This window comes from Nicotiana tomentosiformis, chromosome 2 (genome assembly GCF_000390325.3).
Source record: "Nicotiana tomentosiformis chromosome 2, ASM39032v3, whole genome shotgun sequence".
NCBI lineage: Eukaryota > Viridiplantae > Streptophyta > Magnoliopsida > Solanales > Solanaceae > Nicotiana > Nicotiana tomentosiformis.
This window is the reverse complement of record NC_090813.1, coordinates 393,919-415,772: the sequence shown is the minus strand read 5'-3', so window position 1 is coordinate 415,772 and position 21,854 is coordinate 393,919. Positions and strand designations below refer to the sequence as shown.

Sequence of the window (21,854 nt, the reverse complement as noted above, 5' to 3'; positions counted from 1 at the left end):
CCTATATAAGGTCCCATACGAAGCCATCTGAATACTCCATTACTAGTTGTTGTTATTGGTAAATTTTGCTAGCAGTAGAAACTGATCCACATGTCCTCCAAGATCTTAATGGTATGCTCGGACTAACCGTCCATTTGGGGATGAAATGTCATACTTAACTCAACCTATGTGACCAACTTACGATGCACCTCTCTCCATCCGTGATGATAGAAACAGGCACACCATGCAGGTGGACAATCTCTCTAAGATAAATCCGAGCCTTCTCAGAAGTGTAGAAAGTCATGACCGGAATGAAATGTGCAGACTTGGTCAGTGTGTCAACAATGACCCACAGAACACCAAATTTTCTCAAAGTCTGTGGCAGCCCAATCATAAATTCCATAGTGATATGCTCCCACTTCTACTTCAGTATATCTAGCCTATGAAGCAAACCACCCGGCCTCTGATGCTCATACTTAACCTGTTGACAGTTCAAACACCATAAAACATGCTCAACAATGTCTTTCTTCGTCCTTTTCCACCAATTATGCTGCTTCAAATCACGGTACATCTTTGTAGTGCCTAGGTGAATGGAATACCATAATCTATAAGCCTCCTTAAGAATCAACTTTCTCAAGCCATCCACATTGGGAACACATATCCAACACTGAAGCCTCAATACCCCATCATCACTAATAGTCACCTCCTTAACTTCACTGTGCTGCATTGTGTCCCTAATGACAAGCAAGTGGGAATTATCATATTGACGCACCTTGACGCGCTCAAGAAAGGATGAATGAGATACAATGCAAGCAAGAATCCTGCTAGGCTCCGAAATATCCAACGTCACGAACCTGTTGGCCAAAGCCTGAACATCCATAGCGAAGGGACATTCCCTAGTTTGAATAAAAGCAAGACTCCCCATACTCTACGCCTTCCTACTCAAGGTGTCGGCTACCACATTGGCCTTCCCCGGATGATAAAGAATGATGATATCATAGTTTTTCAATAGCTCCAACAACCTCTGTCGCCTCAAGCTCAAATCCTTTTGCTTGAATAGATGTTAAAGACTCTGGTGATCCGTATACACCTCACAAGACATGCCAAATAAGTAGTGCCTCCAAAACTTGAGCACGTGTAAAATAGTTGCTAACTCAAAATCATGCACTGGGTACTTCTTCTCATGGGGCTTCAACTGAAGAAGCATAGGAAATCAACCAACCATCCTTTATCAACACACACCCAATGCCGACCCGTGAAGTATCACAATTGAATGTATATGAATCCAATCCCGAAGGCAAAACCAGAACTGGAGTTGTAGTCAAGGCAGTCTTGAGCTTTTGAAAGATCTCCTCACACTCGTTAGACCACCTAAATGGGGCACCTTTCTGGGTCAACTTAGTCAATAAGGCTGTGATAGATGAAAACCCCTCCACAAAGCGGTGATAATACCCAGCCAACCCTAGAAAATTCTGAATCTCTGTAGCGATAGAAGGCCTGGGCCAACTCTAAACTGCCTCAATCTTCTTCGAATCCACCTTAATCCCTTCACTGGACACTGCGTGACCCAAGAATGCCATCAAGTCTAACCAGAACTAGCACTTGGAGAACTTAGCATACAGTTCATTCCCCCTTTAAGTCTGAAGCATGATCCTCAAATGCTGCACATGCTCATCCTAGCTACGAGAATACACCAATATATCATCATTGAACACAATGATGAATGAATCCAGATAAGGTTGAAATGCGTTTTTCATCAAATGCATGAAAGCTGGGAATTGGTGTCATGACCCAATTCCATTTTAGGTCGTGATGGCACCCAGCACCATTGCTAGGCAAGCCAACAGTGAACAATCTAGTGATTTTCCCATTTTTATACGTTTTTCCCAAGTAAATAACTTTCCTTAATTTAATAGGTTTACTAAGAAACAGATTTAATTCAATAAAATGAAAGCAGCTGAATGTATTTATGGCAATAGGAATAAAACAAAAATCACAAGTCTACTAGTGTGTGCCAATATCTAGTGTCACAAGTGTGTGGGCTACTAGTAGAATATACAAAAGATCTTTACTCTACTGTCTAAAATAGAATAGACAGAAAATAAATCAAAAGAGAGACTCTGGCTGCTGTTGACCGGCTCGGAAGGGCAGCTCACCGTGTGGTCTCGGACCAGAAGTCAAGCGTGCGTGCCGGACTGATAACCAGATGCACCTTCCTCAGATCATGCACATCAAGTGCAGAAGTGTAGCGTGAGTACATAAACAACATGTACTCAGTAAGTATCTAGTCTAACCTCGAAGAAGTAGTGACGAGGGGTCGACTTCGACACTTACTATGGGCCAAAAATATAATAGTATGAAGTTCTAATTAAATATAATATATATAAAATGATAATAGAACTTAGAACAAGAAAATAAGTAAACAATTGTTTCATTTGAAGTAAGAACCAAGTCATTTCTCTTGTCTAGTCCTTTCACCTTTCAAGTCCATGGAACAATATTAAATATAAAGGGGTTCCAATATCTTTACGCACGAATTATGCCGAGGATGTACAGCCCGATCCAAATATACATATAAATATATTGTGCATTGTTGAGGGTCGAATAGCCCGAACCATAGATATATCAATTAACCTGCCGAGGCGAACGGCCCGCTCCCATGAGAGTAGTGAAAATTTACCCCGCTCGCGGAATATACTTGTGAAGCGGTTGAATATAGATTTTTTCAATTTATCATAATATTTCTCAATTCCTTAATTTAGCTAGGAACCTTTAAAATATTGAAATCCTCAACCTCCGCCTTAATCCAAACAATTAGTAAGCATAAACAAGCAACAGTATCAACAAAAACATGGTGTAAGACTAAATCTACACGGACTCTCATCACTTCACACATACGTAACCCCCACAAGTAGAAGTACATAATGATTAAGTTCACCTATGGGGTTAATTCCCTGTTACAAGGTTAGAAAAGAGACTTACCTCATTTCAAGGCCTACTTCCTGGTCCAAAAATGTGCCCAAACCCTCTATTTGGTACCAAAATGACTCGAAACTAGTCGAATGTTATATAAAATAGTCAATATAGGCTCAAAAGTTCATATTCTAACTATTAAAGCGATTACCCAACCCCAATTGAAGAATTCCCAAAATTCACCCCCGGGACCACGTGTCCGGATTCCGGAAATTTTCGAAGAAAATTGTTACCCATAACCTCATGAACTCAAATGTATGATTTTTACTAAATTCCATAACAAATTCAGTGGTTAAATCTCATTTTTGTCAAAAACCTAGGTTTTCACCTAAACCCATGATTTTCACTAATTTACATGTTATAATCTACCCATGAACTATATATTAAACTTATATTGTGTGGAAATTACTTACCTCAAAGTGCTAGGTGAAATCCCCTCTCTAAGAACTCCAAGAATCGCCCAGCAATGAAAGAAAATGAGCCAAAATAGCCTAAGTCCCGTTTTTAAAAGATGATTCTGCCCAGGGGTCCTTATACGCGATCGCGGCCAAGCTCTCGCGATCGCGATGGATAAACTGAAGAGCCTAGGAAAAGGCTCTACGCGAATGCGAGAGGACCCATGCGAATGCGATGCACTGGGCCGCCTACTCCTCGCGAACGCGGGGCCCAACACGCTAACACGTAAGGCAACTGGGTTGCCCAGGCCCAGGCTTCTACGGGAACGCGGTCTGCTTAATACGAACGCGAAGGCCAAAGGGCCCAGGCCTCCGCGAATGCATCCATGCGTATGCGAACACGAAGGGCAAAAACCTCCAGTCCCCAAATCCTTCACCGCGAACGCGAGGGTCTGTCCGCGTTCGCGAAGAAGCAAACCAGAACATAAAATCTGGTGTTTTCAACTCAACTCTGGGCGGTCCGAAACACACCCGAGCCCCTCGGGACCCCGTCCAACTACACCAACAAGTCTATAAACATAATACGGACTTACTCAAACTCTCGAAATATGTAAAACAACAACAAAACCAAGAATCACACCCCAAAATCAAATTGAATAAAAAAATGAACTCCAAGTTTCCAAATTGCTCCGAATGCGCGAATCATACTTAGACTACTCGGAATGACACCAAATTTTGTGTGCAAGTTTCAAATCACCATACGAAACTATTCCTAGTCTCGGAATCCCATTTGGACCTCAACATCACAAAAACCAACTCCAAACCAAATTTGAAGAACTTCAAAACCTTCAAAGAACAAACTTTCACTACGACCATACACCCAAGTCCGAAATCATCATATGAACCTATTGGAACCGTCAAATCCCGATTTTGAGGTCGTTTACTCAAAATGTTGACCGAAGTCAAACTTAGCCTTTTAAGGCCAACTTAAGGAACTAAGTGTTCCGATTTCAATCCCAACCCTTTCAAATCTCGAACTAACCATCCCCGCAAGTCATAAAACAGTAAAAGCACATACGGGGAGTCTTATTTAAGGGAACAGGGTTCTAAAAAAATAAAACGACAGGTCGGGTCATTACAATTGGTCAGCCCAAAAGACATCACCAAGAACTCATAATGCCCATAACGGGTCCTGAAGGTCGTCTTAGGAATATCTAAAGCCCTGATATTCAACTAATGGTACCCCGATCTTAAGTCATTCTTCGAGAATACCCTAGCACCCTGAGGATGATCAAATAAATTATCAATATGTGGCAGTGGATACTTGTTCTTGATAGTAACCTTGTTCAACTGTTGATAGTCAATACACATTCTCATGGAATTGTCTTTCTTCTTCACAAATAAACCTGGAGTACCCCAAGGTGACACATTCGACATGATGAAACATGTATCTAGCAATTCTTCCAGTTATTCCTTCAATTCCTTCAAATCTGTTGGAGCCATGCAATACAGTGGAATAGATTTGAGTTGAGTGCCCGGTGCCAAGTCAATACCAAAATCAAGATCACTATCGGGTGGCATGCGCGGTAAGTCTGCAGGGAAAACATCTGAAAAATCCCTCACCACGGGGACTTAATCAACCGTGGGAGTATCAACACTCACATCTCTAAAAAAGTCTAAGTACGCCAAGCACCTCTTCTTAACTATCTGTTGAACCCTCAGAAAAGACACTACCCTACTAGGAACTTGACCCAAGGAACCTCTCGATTCCAACCTCGACAACCCCAACAACCCCGGCATAGCTAACGTCACACTCTTAGCATGGCAATCAAGAGTAGAGTCATATGGAAATAACCAATCCATGCCCAAAATCACATCGAAATCCATCATATTAAATAAATAAAAGATCAACCTTAGTCTAGTAGTCCACAATAGTGACTAAACCAGAACGATAGACACGGTCCACCATATTAGAATCCCCAATGGGTGTTGACACATAAATATGAGTATCCAGATAATCAAGAGACATATCTAAATATGAAGCAAATTAGGATGATACATACAAATAAGTAGAACTCGAATCTAATAAAATCTATGCATCTCTATGACAGACCAGAATAATACATGTAATGACTGCATCTGATGCAATTTCCTTAGTCCTACTAGGGAAAGCATAACAACAGGACTGGCCTCCCCTCTAGGACGTCCTCTACACACCAGTCCTCCACCTCTAGCTGGCACTGCAAGTGGAGTATTAACTGGAGTGGGAACTATAGCCTGAGTACCCTGATGAAGTCCACGCATCCGAAGTCTGGGACAATCTCTTATAATATGCCTTGTATCATCACACTCGAAACAACCTTTCTGCGGGCGTAGCTACTGGCACTGAGTTTGCCCCGGACACTTGGAATAATCGTTGTAGGAACCCGTGCAGAATGTGCACTAAAAGATGGTTGTCCGGTATGAGTGATCTAAAATCCATGGCTAGTTAGAGCATAATTGAAAATCTGAAGTGCGGACTGAACTAGTCAACTGATATGACCTCTACCATGACGGGCCTTGCCCCCAGAGTAGGAGCCACAAAATCCTCAAAAACCACGAGGCATATAAACCTCCATATCCTCCTTCTCCTGCCAATGGATATCCAACCTCCTAGCAATCTCTACAACCCGATGAAATGCAGTCTCAGTCTCCAATATCCATGCCATCCCAAATCTGAGGCGGTAGGCGAGTCCCTCAATAAATCAACGGACTCTCTCTCTCTCTCTCTCTCTCTCTCTCTCTCTCTCTCTCTCTCTCTCTCTCTCTCTCTCTATCTGTCTATCTATCTCTCTCTCTCTCTATCTATGGAAACCAAGGAAAGTGCATGACGAGATAACTTTGTAAATCTCATAGTATACTCGGACACAGTCATACTACCCTAGCGCAACTGCTCAAACTCATTGCGCAACTTATCCTTGCATGTATGTGGAATAAACTTTATAAATAAAGGATCGGAGAACTGGGACCATGTAAGTGGTGATGCGCCAGCTGGCCTACTTGCCTCATAAGTCTTCCACCATTTGTATATCAACCTCATAAACTGAAAAGTAGTAAGATTGACCTTGCTCGACTCAACCAAACCCATGGTACGTAGAATGCGATGACACTGACCTTTTAGGAAACCCTATGATTCCTCAGAAGCCCCTCCACTGAACTGGGGAGGATGAAATTTCTAAAACTACTCCAAACTCTTCTGGTGGGCTGATTTGCAACTACTTGCTGCACCCCATGTCTGATAAGCATGAGCCGGCTGCTCTGCCCTAAAACGCTCTCTCCAGCCGCCACACGGCCACACCCCTCCCCACCTTCCCCACTTCCCTCGTCAATACATTTGAATGCGGAAGAAAGTAAAAAGGCTCAATGGGGAATAAAGGTCAAGGCGTTTAATTAGCGCAGATAATTTTTTCTTTTTAAATCTCACTCTTTGTCACGTTCTATAATCTGTTTTTTTTATTATTATTATTTCTTTGTTCCTCTTTATTGTTTTCAATATGTACTTCATACTTCGTCATTTGAAACTTATGCTTGATTTGGTAGAAGCATCTTTATTCCTTTTCTTAGTTAATTGGGAAGAGAAAAGTTTGAATCTTTATGCTCATTGTTAGATTGGTATATCACTAAGAAAGTAATTTTCAGTCGATTATTTTGACCAAATATTTATTTTTTTACTTGAATGATGAACTCTTGCTATTTCCTAGGCATGTTGTTGTTCATGTTAATATTAGGTTTCATGCCTCAGGTTTCTCTGTTATGGATCTATAATTTTTTATTGACATGATAAGTATAATACGCATACTTATTCCTGAATATATATGCAATCAATTGCTTCTGTTTTCTGATGTTAATTTATTTTATTAAAATTGACAGGCAAGTGTGTGGAATCATAGAGTATCATTTACAAGCTATGAGCCTATGACTGATGTTGATCAAACTAAGGTGCAATTGAAGACAATGGCAAAAGAGAAAGAAGAAGATTGTTTGGATTTGGGTCTTCAGCAAGATTTCTAGTACTATAATTAATGACAGAGAAGAATTATGTAATGTAAATTTCTTAAAGTTTAAATATATAATTATGTGTAACTTGAAATCTGTTTGGAATCTAAAAAATTTGGATTCTTAGTTACATTATAAAATTTCTTGTGACTAACAATGCTTGTGGCAAATTCTCAAATTTGTAGCAATGCAATATTTATTTTGTAGCTAATTATACACGTATATATAATTGCCACGTAACAAAAAATATGGCTATATATTTTTAATTTTCGAAGCAAATGAAGACAATCTTTAGCTAAAATTGTATATATTTAGTAGCAAAAAGAATGGATTGTTAGCTACTAACGAAAATATATGTGGTAAATACTTTAATTTATAGCTATAAAATTTTGAAATCGTAGCTAAATATAAGTACTATTGCCACGAGACTAAACTATAAAAATAGCCACAAAATTTGAACTTCCATGGCAACCAAATCAAATCTTTTGCAACGGTAGAACACCTTGTGACTAGAATATAAAGACTGCTACAGATTTATTTGTCGTGGCAAAAAAAAAAAAAGATTATTTGCTATAAGTATATATGTTACGATCCGAAATTTCCACCTTCGGGACCGTAATGAGGCCTAATATTTCACTTTCTAGGCAAGCCAACGTTAGAATATAATTAGCCATTTTAACATAATTTTAAATTAATTAATAACAAAGAAACAAATACGAAAATAAAGTGAATAATCCATAATAAACGTGATATCTAAATACCATCCAAGAACTGGAGTTACAAGTGCACGAGCTTCTAGAATAATACAAATAAGGGTCTGAATAAAATAAAGCTGTCTGAAAGAAAACACACAGCTAAAATAAAGTAGACGGAGACTTTAGAACTGCGGACACTGTGCAGTTATACCTCAAGTTTCCTCTGGGTATCTGAAATCCGAGTAAGTCTATGGTACGCCGCTGGGACCAACTCTGAAATCTGCACAAGAAGTGCATAGTGTAATATGAGTACAACCGACCTCATATACTTTATAAGTGCTGAGCCTAACCTCAACGAATTAGTGACGAAACTAAGGCAGGTCGCTTACATTAACCTGTACACAACAATAATAATAATAATAATAATAATAATAATAATAATAATAATAATAATAATAATAATAATAATAATAATAATAATAATAATAATAATAATAATAATAATAATAATAATAATAATAACAGAAATAGTAGTAAGACCGGTAAATAATATCAATAATTGAAGTCAATTCAACAGCCATGATTCCTCAACTTGTTTCCATTGCGGCGTGCAAACCGCTCCAACAATATAAACTTAGAATAAATCAGTTGCGGTGTGCAACTCGTTCCCCCCAATATAAACTTTAAATAAATTTGTTGCGGCGTGCAAGCAACTTGTTCCCCCCAATATAAACTTTAAATAAATCTGTTGCAGCGTGCAACCCGTTCCCCCCATATATTTTAGCAACTCTTAAATGTAATAAAAATACTCCAATAAATACCACGTTCAATGAGAAACTATTAAGCATCAAGGCATACAATAATTATAATTTATTTATGAAACAAACAATGACAAGTAGCAATTAATTGTGGAAATCGGGGAGAAAATAGACAGTTTAATATTTAATATGCTAAAGGTCAAGTAGCAATTAAGACACATAAATCAAATAAGCATGTAATAATTATTGCAGGAATTCAAGAATTAATATTTGACAAGGAATAGGAGAGAAACAATTATTATAATAGTTAATTCGTGTCTTAAAATAATTTAAGATGTTTAAATAACTAAGCAAATAATTAATTTGACAAAATATAGGCACTCGTCACCTTGCTTATACATCGTTACACATGAAATTCACATAGCAAATAATTCAAGGGTTCTATTCCCTCAAGTCAAGGTTAACCACGACACTTACCTCGCTTTGCAACCAAATTCAAGATTCCAATAAACCTTTGCTTCGCGAATTCGTGTCTGATATCCTCAAATCTAGTCATAAACAATTCAATATACTCAATACAAATCGTAGGAATTAATTCCATATGAATTTACTAATTTTTCGGATTAAAATCTGAAATTCATCTAAAAACTTGACAGTAGGGCCCACGTCTCGAATCTCGAAAAAACTTACGAAATCCAAACACCCATTCTGAGACGAGTCCAACCATACAAAAATTACCAAATTCCAATGTAAAATGGACCTTCAAATCTTAATTTTTCATTTTTGGAAAGTTTTACAAAAATTTTAATTTCTTCCATCTAAATCCGAGTTAAATGATGAATATAGACATGGATTCATGAAATATAATCATTATAGGATAAGGAACACTGATCCAATTCGAACCTTTGAAAAAATCCTTCAAATTGCCCAAAAATCGAGGTTTAAAAGTCTAAACGAAATGAAGAAAAATGGCCATTTTCGACCCCTTAATGTTATGTCAATTTTCGCTTCTACGATGAAATGGCCGCATTTGCGACTGAAAATGTCGCTTCTGCGCTGCCCCTCGCTTCTGCGGACTCGCATGAGCGTCCATCTTTCCGCTTATGTGGCTTCTTGCCCAGCTCCTCTACTTCCGCTTTTGCGACGCAACTCACGCTTCTGCGGAGCCGCTTCTGCGGCCAAGGCTTCGCAGAAGCGAAGGCACCAGAAGCAGCAAAATTCCAGATTTTGCTTAAGTCCAATTTTTGTTCCGATTTCGATTCGATTCACACTAGGGGTACTCGGGACCCCGTCTGAGTATACCAACAAGTCTCATAACATAATACGGACTTACTCAGGGTCTCATATCACGTCAAACAACGCAGAAATTATAATTCACACCTCGATTCGAACTTTTGAGTTTCAAACTTTTTAATTTACAAATCTTGTGCCGAAATATGTTAAATGAATCCAGAATGACTTCAAATTTGGCACACAAGTCATAAATGACATAACAGAGCTATTCTAATTTCCATAATCGGATTTCGCTCGATATCAAAAAGTCAAATCTGTGGTCAAACTTTGAAAATCTTTAGCCTTTAAATTTCTAGTTTCCGTTAAATGGCCAAAACTTGAGCTAGGGGCCTCCAAATTAAATTACGGGCATACACCCAAGTCTCAAATCACGAGATGGACCTACCGGAACTGTCAAAATACTGATCCGGGTCCGTTTGCTAAACATATTGACCAAAGTCAACTTAATTGAGTTTTAAGGCTCTATTTCACATTTTAATTAATTTTTCATATAAAAACTTTTTGAAAAATTATACGGACTGCGCACGCAAGTCGAGGAATGATAAATAGTGTTTTAGCCACGGAAATTTTTATATTTAGCTACGATGAAATTCGTAGCAATATATGCATAATGTTGTAGTGACATATTAATACTTTGTTATAATTATTTTTTCAGTCTTAATTATATGAGTTGTAGAAGAATTATGTTTTGTACATGGTTAATTTTTAATTATACAAATGTGTTTTTGAATCTATCCTGTAACTTTCAGTCGTCAATTTTTGTGGATTATATTGTTTGAAGCTTATCATATACTATTTTGTTTTCTCATATATTATGAAATGATACAATATTTGAAAAACCTAAAAGAATAAAATAAATTACATGAGAAATTTCTTGCAGATATTACATTGGGATATTTTTTCTAAAAATTAACTATGGTTTTTTCTAGGGTTTAGAATTAAGTTTTCAATTAACTATGCAATATATCTACAAAATATTAATTGGGAATATTTATGGGAACTGCGCTACAAATTTTCATAGGAATTTTTATTCGTAAATATGTTGCCGCGAATTGACTCGATAATTTTCATTTGAATTTTCTTGTGAAGTTGTTCCACGAAAATTCTGAAATTATCCTCGAGATGTACTTTAAAAACGGGGAGCCATGAAATTCCCAGAAAAATCCTTTTATTTGCAACTTTTCACAAAATATTTTTTTCAGGAATATTTAATAAATTTTGTGAAACAATTCGTAAGTAATTTGAGTTTGAAATTCTCAAGTAACTTGAATGGAAATTTTTAAATTCGTAAGTAATTTTTTATATTTTTTTATTTTTATTTTTTGGCTAATCGTAAGTAATAGCTACCAAGGAGGTTTTCCTAACTAACTTTTGATGGAAGGAAAGTCGCAGGAACTTAAGTCATCTGTGAATTTTTTTGTACTAGTCTCTATGTACGTGTCTCGCACGTGTAACAACAGGCGTGCATAATAACTAACATAAAATTTGTGAATATACTGATTACCAGAAAAGTGTTAATATCATGCACCTTATGATACAAAAAATTGCTACTACTAGCTAATTCATTTTCTTATTACTATACTTTTCTTAATTAAATGGAGAAAATGTACAAGGAAGACTTTCATGCACATGAGAAGATTGTATCATGAAAATTTGCTTCGTTTTGTGTCTTTTAACTGTACGAAGGGAGAGAAATATTTGGTCTCATATAGTTAATATGTGAAACTTATGTTGCGTGTTTCTTAAATTTTTTTCTTGTGTGTTTCTTGTGTATTGACTTAAATTAATTTGTTTATTACTTTTGGCACGTGTGTCCAAATCCGATTCCATTACACTGCGCGAAATACCTGCAATATATAAGTAAAAGCTGCAAAATATTATGTAATAGCTGAAAATTAATATTCTTACACTAACATTAGTTGAAATAACACAAATCATTAATCTCTAAAGATATACAATTTAAACATAATACTACGTCAATGTAAAAAACTTTGATATCTAAAACTAAAAACTACGCCGAAAAACAAAGAAGTATGACACAAAAACAATTACAATAAAAGTTAAGATGTCATTATTTTTCTCTCTAATTCATATACATGACCCTAAAGCATTACTCAATTACGAAAAATGGGAACTTACTCAATTACGAAAAACGGGAATAATAGAGATAACTAATAATACATTTGGAGAAAATTGCTTCGTTCTACACCAAAACCTTTAGAGAACAATGAACAATGTGGAACAATATCATCTTTTATAGGAATAATATTCTTTTCCTACATGGATTCATGCAATTAAGCTGAATTCTATGGAAGAATATTAAATAAGGAAAAATATTGTTGTCAAAAAAGGAAAAGGCTACCAAAAAAAAAGTTGGCGGTGAGTAAGCTGAATTCTATGGGAGAAGATTAAATAAGAAAAAATATTATTGTAAAAAAAGGAAATGGCTACAAAAAAAAAAAGTTGAGCTATGTAGAAACTAAATCGGCCATATATCCAACAAAAAGTAGGCCATATATTGTCCAACAAAAAGTAGGATAGAAGAAGTATGCCGCAAAGAAAAAGAATTTGACCCAAAATCAGCTATGTAGCATTAATGTATGCGTAGTTTAAATGGAAAGAAAAATCAGCATCGGGTAATTTATAATTATATCCTTAAATTATACGAATAATTAAGGTCATAAAAGTCGATCAATATTTCAAGGTTATTTTAGTCGTTCAACATTTAGCATAAATTATTTGTGCTTTTATAATAAATAGATAATATATTCATGATATAGTCCAACACTTTGTAAAAAATACACGTTTAACCTATACCCACTTTTTAAAAACGTTTTAACTTGTACTCACTTTTTAAACAACTTCACGCCTCTTTCTCCTCTTCCTTCTCCTCCTTCATTTTTTTCTTCTTCTCCTCCTTCTTCTTCTTCGGGTGATATTATTCTTTCTTCTAGATGATATTATTATTCAAAGTGTTGGACTCGTCAAGGAACTCATATTTCTCAACACAAGTAGGCACAAGTGCATCTTCTTCACATAAAGCGAAACTCTTGGATTCAGGAAACTTGGTTTAATTGATGATTTGTCAGGGAAGCCACTATGGCAAAGTTTTGATGAACCCACTGATACCTTCCTTCCTGGTATGAGGATAGACGACGGGAAGTTCTAGTTGACTGCTTGGAATATTACCCAAAAGGACCCCAGCACTGAAGTGCAACATCTAGGAGCTGAAGTTCAGCAAATACTAAATAAACTTCAGCTCCTAAAATGTTGAAGTTCAGCAGATACTAAACAAACTTCAGCTCCTAGAATGCTGAAGTTCAGCAATTACAAAACAAAAATTTCAGCCAAAATTGCTGAAATTCAGCAATTATTGAACTGAAGTGCATCCTCTAGGAGCTGAAGTTCAGCAAATACTAAATAAACTTCAGCTCCTAAAATGCTGAAGTTCAGCAGATACTAAACAAACTACAGCTCCTAGAATGCTGAAGTTCAGCAATTACAAAACAAAAATTTCAGCCAAAATTGCTGAAGTTCAGCAATTATTGAACTGAAGTGCATCCTCTAGGAGCTAAAGTTCAGCAAATACTAAACAAATTTCAACTCCTAAAATGCTGAAGTTCAGCAGATACTAAACAAACTTCAGCTCCTAGAATGCTGAAGTTCAGCAATTATAAAACAAAATTTTCAGCCAAAATTACTGAAGTTCAGCAATTATTGAACTGAAATTTGCGTGATTGCCTTTGCAAGTCAGGCCAAACTTCAGGCAAAAATATCTGAAGTTTTGCTTTGATAAGGCTACACTTCAGGCAAAACAATTTGAAGTTCAAACTTCAAACATAAATTTTTGCTACTTCAGACCCGTATGTCTGAAGTTACCTGAAAAGTGAGTACACTTGCAATTGTTTTTGTAAAGCGGGTATAGGTTAAAAGGTGACCCAAAAACTGGATATAGATGCAAATCCTCCGACTTTATAAAAGTTTCAAAAAAAGGACCAACATATAAAAAATGGCCCAAAAGTAACGACTTATAAAATTTTATCATAGCCACAACCCATATACCAGCATAATCTTATGCCAACACCTTCTTATTCTAGCGAAACAATATTTAAATAAACACTTTTCATACCGCTAATTCATATATAGCCATTATTTTAAATTATTCAGCATTTAGCCGTATTTTAATACGAAAATAAAATTGAATAAAAATATTCCTAGCTAACACGAAATAAATTCCATTTTTTTTGTATTTGAACTGTGTATCGTCTTTTATCTAAGGTCATTTTGTCCAAATTTTTTATTTCACATTAAAACTAATTATTTTTAATTACATTTTAAACGGCAGCTAAATATTATCAAGAGACTCAAAAATGGCTATCTCACCTATTTTTACCTTTTTTTCTTGTCTTTCCTCCCTACCAGAGTACCAGTTCATATGGCGAAAAAGAGAGTCTATCACTTTTTGCTCCTTGAACACAAATGTAAAAGCAAATAAGATGTCGAATCAATATTCTCGTTAAAGAAAAATGAAATTTTCTTGTAACTTTTGACAATATGAAAAATGTCACGACCCGAAATTCCCACATTCGGATTGTGATGGCGCCTAACATTTCACTTGCTAGGCAAGCCAACGTTAGAATAATATTAACCAATTTTTAAACAATCTTTAAATTATTAATAATCAAGAAACAAATGCGGAAGCAAAATTTGAAATATGGTGAAATAATCCATAAAAACGACGGTGTCTAAATACCATCCCAGAATTGGGGTCACAAGTGCATGAGCCTCTAGAATAAATACAAATAAAGGTCTGAATAAAATATAGCTATCTGAAAATAAACACACAGCTAAAGTACAATAGACGGGGACTTCAGAACTGCGGACGCCATGCAGTTATATCTCAAGTCTCCTCTGGTAGCTGAAATCCGAGCAAGTCTATGGTACGCCGTTGGGACCAACTCCAAAATCTGCATAAGAAGTACAGAGTGTAGTATCAGTACAACCGACCCCATGTACTAGTAAGTGCTGAGCCTAACCTCGACGAAGTAGTAACGAGGCTAAGGCGGTTCACTCACATTAACCTGTACGCAATATTAATAACAACAACAAATAATTGAAATAAATCAGGTAACTCATTTATAATAATTGAAGCCAACTCAGCAGTCATAACCAATTATCATTTCCATCAAGTCTGTTGCATCGTGCAACCCACTCTCACAATATATTCACATTCAATTCTGTTGCAGCGTGCAACTCGCTCTCACAATATATTCACATCCGGTTCTGTTGCGGCGTGCAACCCGCTCCACCAATATATTCATTTTAATCAAGTCTGTCATGTATTTATTTCAATCAAGTATATATATATATATATATATATATATATATATATATATATATAGACTTTTAAATAAGTCTGATGCAGCGTGCAATCCGATCCCCCAATATTGACTTTTTAATAAGTCTATTGCGGCATGCAATCCGATCCCCCAATATTGACTTTTCAATAAGTCTGTTGCGGCGTGCAACCCGATCCTCCAATATTAACTTTTAATAAGTCTGTCCGATCCTCCAATATTAACTTTTAATAAGTCTGTTGCGGCGTGCAACCCGATCCTCCAATATATCCATTTCAATCAATTCTTATAGAAGAAATTTTCCTAATAAATACAACAATTAATATAAAATTATAAGACAACAGGTATACAACAATTATGATTTAATTATGAAACAAACAATGACAAATAGCAAATTATTATAAAAATCAGGGAGAAAATAAGCAGTTTAATATTTAATATGCTAAATGTCAAATAACAATTAAATCACATAATTCAAATAGAATGTAACAATTAATGCAGGAATTCAAGAATTAATATTTGACAAAGAATAAGAGAGAAATAATTATTATAATAATTAATTTATGATTAAAAATAATTTATGATTTTTCAAGTAAGTAGGCAAACAATTAATTTGACGACGTATAGACACTCGTCACCTCGCCTATACGTCGTTCACATGCATTTCACATAACAAATAATTTAAGGGTTCTACTCCCTCAAGTCAAGGTTAACCCCGACACTTACCTCGCTTTGCGAATTCCAATCAATTATTCAACCAAAGCTTTTCCTTTTAAATTTGCATCCGAAAGCTTCAAATCTATTCACAAACAATTCGATATATTCAATACAAACCATAGGAATTAATTCCATATGAATTTATAAATTTTTCGGATAAAAATTCGAAATTTATTAAAATATTCGACAGTAGGACCTACGTCTCAAATCCCAAAAAAACTCACGAAATCCGAACACCCGTTCCGATACGAGTTGAACCATACAAAATTTGTCCAATTCCGATATCAAATGGACCTTCAAATCTTAATTTTTCGTTTTTGGAAGATTTTATAAAAATCTGATTTTTCTTCCAAAATTTCACGAATTCATCATAAAAATGAGTATGAAATATAATCAATATAGGATAAGGAACACTTACCCCAATGGTTTTCCGTGACAATCGCCCAAAAATCGCCTTACCCGAGCTCAAAAATGGGAAAGAATTGAAAATGGGTCGAAACCCCATTTTCAGAACTTAAGTTCTGTTTCAAGGATTTTTACCCTTCGCGAACGCGGTCAATGCCTCGCGTTCGCGAAGCACATTTTTGTGCTGTCAAAACTTTGCTCTTCGCGAACGCGAAGGCAATGTCGCGAACGCGAAGCCTTGCCAAATTTACCCTTCGCGAACGCGATACACCCTACGCGAACGCGAAGCTTTAACGCTTGGTGCCCGGCCAGGCCTCGCCTTCTACGCGAATGCGAATGCTTCCACGCGTTCGCGATGAACACTGCCCTCTTCCCTTCGCGAACGCGTCCCCCTCTTCGCGAACGCAAAGAGCAAATTTCACCTACCTCCAGTTTCTTGTTCGCGAACGCGAGCCACCTCTCGCGAACGCGAAGAAGGATACCAGAAGCAGATTTCTGCAGTTTTTTCCAAGTCCAAAAATGGTCCGTTAACCACCCGAAATCAACCCGAGCCCTCGGAGCTCCAAACCAAATATGCACCCAAGTCCTAAAACATCATACGAACTTTCTCGCGTGATCAAATTGCCAAAATAACACCAAAAACTACGAATCGGACACCAAATCAAAGGAAGTTTTCAAGAAAACTTTAAAACTTATATTTTTACAACCGGACGTCTGAATCACGTCAAATCAACTCCGATTCTCACCAAATTTGGCAAAAAAGTCATAAATATTATATTGGACCTATACCGGGCTGAGAAACCAAAATACAGACCCAGAGTCAATAAATCCAATATCAGTAATTTCTTTAAACTCATTAAGCTTTCAAGCTTTTAATTTTTCATCACAATTCCATATCGCGAGCTAGGGGGCATACGTCCAAGTCCCAAATCACGATACGGACCTACCGGAATTTTTAAAATACTGATCCGGGCCCGTTTGCTCAAAATGTTGACTAAAGTCAACTTAGTTGAGTTTTAAAGCTCTATTTCACATTTTAATCTATTTTTCACATAAAAACTTTTCGGAAAATTGTACGGACTGCGCACGCAAGTTGAGAAATGATAAATGGTGCTTTTTGAGGTCTTAGAACACATTTTGGGTCATCACAAAAAAGCCCCTATAATTTTAGGTATTTAATGATATTCTTCAAACATTTGTGTATACGGTCAAAATCGTGCTTGCCCGATTTTGTATAGTTAATCGAGACCGGAGTGGCAGACCGAGGTTCAATCCCAAGTTATATTGGATCGTTACATGAATAAACATTGCCTAACTCGTGATTCAGGGACCGATCGAGATCGAGACCAGCTAAGGTCGAGACCGAGAAGGATAGAGATCTAGCGAGATCAAAAGAAGCCTGCTAGGTCGGATAACAGAAAGCCAAGGAATCTGTGACCGGGAGAGGATTGTGGCGGAGATCTCGTCATATATTAAGTCAAGACCGGTTGATTAGCCAATTAGAAGATTTCCTTCTGTATTTAGAATTGTACCATATGTAGAACTCCTCTACTATATAAAAAGGGTTCTAATCATTTTGGAAGAACACTCATAACAAAGCAATATATTACGTTTTCTCTCTTAAGCTCTTTTATTTAGTTGTTCAGTTCTTACTTTTCTATAATATACTCAGTTGGTTCGAGGACAACCTAGCTTGAGGGCCGAAGTTGCACGTTACATTGGTTTGTTTTATTTTACAGTTAACTTCTAACTTCAATTCTTATATTTCTCAGTTTGTCCCAAGTGAAATCACATGTCCTTAAAACCACTTACAAATTTAATTGTTATCCGATTTTAAGGATAAACAGTTTTCCCCCACCATGAGGCTAAGGATAATAGTGATTGCTAGGTGCTAATTTTCATAACACATACTGCTTTACACTTGTTCTTGTAAGCATTTTTTATTCCGGGATCAGCATGTCAAACTCTCAAGCAGTACCCACATATATCGACAATGGTCTTGGTTTTCATGGCGAAAACGACAACGTAGCCGCCCCAGAAAACGAAGTGCTTCCAGTTGATCTCGAGGGAGTACCAGTTGCAGACCCCATCGACGTCAGTTCCCATGTTGTTATGAATGCAAATCTGGGTGTCGACCCCGAAAATAACATCCGCCTAGACGTTTGATCAGCCGGTCAGAATGCACAGGGCTGCGAAGAATACAGAATCAGCCTACGAATAATATTCGAAATGCTACAGGCTCAACAAGTTGCAATAGCACAACTTCAAAATTAGAATCACGCACCGAGTAGAATCGAACCCGAGCCATCACAGGAAGTTGTTCACAGGGCCGAACCAGTGCTGGGGAGGTCAAATGTGAATGATCCAGGGACCGACCCCGCTATCTTGAAAATGTTCGAGGAGATGACAAAGCGAATTAAATCGGGGGAGAAGAAGATTGAAGCGAATGACAAAAAAATGGAAACATATAACTCCAGAGTTGATCAAATTTCGGGGGCACCACCGATTTTGAAGGTTTTGGATTCAAAGAAGTTCGTACAAAAGCCCTTCCCCCCGAGCGCGGCTCCTAAGCCCATTCCAAAGAAATTCTCCATGCCAGAAATTTCGAAGTATAATAGAACTACCGACCCCAACAAGAATGTCACTTCTTACACATGTGCAATAAAGGGAAACGATCTAGAGGACGATGAGATTAAGTCTATACTGCTGAAGAAATTCCTAGAAACTTTAACAAAGGGGGCGATGATATGGTACCATAATTTGCCACCTAACTCCATTGATTTTTTTGCCATGCTCGCTGATTCCTTCGTCAAAGCATACGCCGGAGCGATAAAGGTCGAGACTAGAAAATCGAACCTATTCAAAGTAAAACAGAAAGACAACGAGATGCTCAGAGAGTTCGTATCTCGGTTCCAAATGGAGCGCATGGATCTTCCCCCAGTCGCCGACGATTGGGCCATTCAGGCTTTCACTCAAGGCCTAAACATACAAAGTTCGGTAGCCTCGCAACAATTGAAGCATAACTTGATCGAATATCCAGTTGTAACCTGGACCGACGTATATAATCGGTACCGGTCAAAGATTAGGGTCGAGGATGACCAGTTGGGGACTCATTCCGAGTCCGTTTATCCAAACAGGACCATCGACAGAGTTAAAAGGGATATTGACCGGGAACCACGGTCAAACAGAGATCGATATCAGCCATACGTTGGAGATCGGAGAAACAGCGGGCCTGGACGCAACCCAAGTCGAATTCATAGAAGAAATGATCGAGGACAGAGCTCTCGAGGGCTCATGATAAAAGAAGTTTCGACAGAAATGTTGAACCCAAAGAAGCACCACGACTATCAAAATACAACTTCAACATTGATGCATCAGCTATTGTATCAGCCATTGGGCACGTCAAAGACACCAGGTGGCCCCAACCACTACAGACTGATCCGGCCCAGAGAAATTCTAATCAAATGTGAAAATATCATGGCACCCATGGTCATAAAACAGAAGATTGCAGAAAGCTGAGGGAGGAGGTGGGCCGTTTGTTCAACGAAGGGAATCTTCAAGAATTCTTAAGCGGTCGGGCTAAAAACCATTTAAAGAACAAAGATTCAAATAGATAGAATGAGCAAGAAGAGTCGCAGCACGTGATCCACATAATTGTTGGAGGGGTCGGTACTCCTCAGGGGCCCATATTCAAACGCACCAAGGTGTCGATCACGAGGGAAAAACGGACTCGAGACTACGTACTGGAAGGAACCCTATCTTTCAATGACGAGGATACAGAGGGGATCTTACGACCCCACAACGATGCACTGGTAATATTTGTCCTTATAAATAAAATTCAAGTTAAACGTGTTTTGATTGATCCAGGTAGCTCGACCAACATTATTCAATCGAGGGTCGTAGAACAGCTCGGCCTACAAGATCAAATTGTGCCCGCAGCCTGAGTACTTAACGGCTTCAACATGGCAAGCGAAACCACCAAAGGTGATATTACTTTGCCAGTGAATGTGGCCAGGACCATCCAAGAAACAAAGTTCCATGTTATCGAGGGTGACATGAGGTACAACACCCTGCTCGAAAGGCCGTGGATCCATAACATGATGGCAGTACCCTCGACCCTTTACCAAGTTCTGAAGTTCCCGACATCAGATGGAGTCAAAATAGTGTACGGAGAACAACCCTCTGCCAAGGAGATATTTGCAGTCGATGAAGTGATACCGGTATCGACGCTCTCATCAATGAAGGGATCGGATTCGAAGAGAAAGCAGAAGGCCAGCAACCACAAACACCAGCCCCGACCCAATTACATAAGCAAGGGATTGGCGAGGATGACGACTACTGGATCCCTCGATCCTTCATAATTCCTGATGACTTCGGCACCACCAAATTGACGGTCAAAAAGCTAGAACAAATCACACTAGCCAAGCATCAGCCCGAACGAAAGTTATACCTGGGCACGGGGCTAACTCCAGAGCTTAGGAAAAAACTTATTCATTTTCTTAAAGCTAACATGGATTGTTTTGCTTGGTCCCACTTCAATATGATAGGTATCCCACCAGAAATTACCACTCACAAACTGAGCTTGGACCGTAAATTCCGCCAGGTCAAACAAAAAAGAAGGCCCCAGTCCGAGGTCAAACATGACTTCATCAAGGACGAGGTGACCAAACTTCTAAAAGTAGGATCTATTCGGGAAGTAAAGTATCCCGAATGGTTAGCAAATGTAGTGGTAGTCCCTAAGAAGGGAAATAAACATAGAATGTGTATAGATTATAAAGACATGAATAAAGCATGCCCCAAGGATTCTTTTCCTTTGCCTAATATCGATCGTATGATCGATGCCACGGTCGGCCACGAGACTCTCAGTTTTCTCGATGCCTACTCTGGGTACAACCAGATACAGATGAACCCGGAGGATCAGGAAAAGACCTCGTTTATCACTAAGTACGGTACCTACTGTTATAATGTAATGCCATTCTATCTAAAAAATGTTGGTGCAACTTATCAACGCCTAGTAAACCGAATGCTCGAAGAACAAATAGGAAAATCAATGGAAGTTTATATTGATGACATGTTAGTTAAGTCCCTGCGAGAAGAGGACCATTTAATGCATTTACAGGAGACTTTCGATATACTGAGGAAGTACAATATGAAGCTCAACCCCGAAAAGTGTGCATTCGGGGTTAGCTCGGGCAAGTTTCTTGGTTTCATGGTGTCTAATCGGGGAATCGAGATCAACCCCGATAA

The 21,854-nt window shown here is 37.8% G+C and overlaps 1 protein-coding gene across 1 annotated transcript; it reads right to left on the bottom strand.

Moving 5' to 3' along the window:
- Positions 1 to 400: 400 nt before the first annotated feature.
- Positions 401 to 859, bottom strand: LOC138906824 (uncharacterized). Its single transcript, XM_070196528.1, has one exon. It carries the CDS (start codon positions 857 to 859, stop codon positions 401 to 403), a length of 459 nt encoding a protein of 152 aa, XP_070052629.1.
- Positions 860 to 21,854: the final 20,995 nt, after the last annotated feature.

Coding starts and splice junctions, on each gene's coding strand:
- LOC138906824 (XM_070196528.1), bottom strand. CDS start 859: ATGGATGTTCAGGCTTTGGCCAACAGGTTCGTGACGTTGGATATTTCG.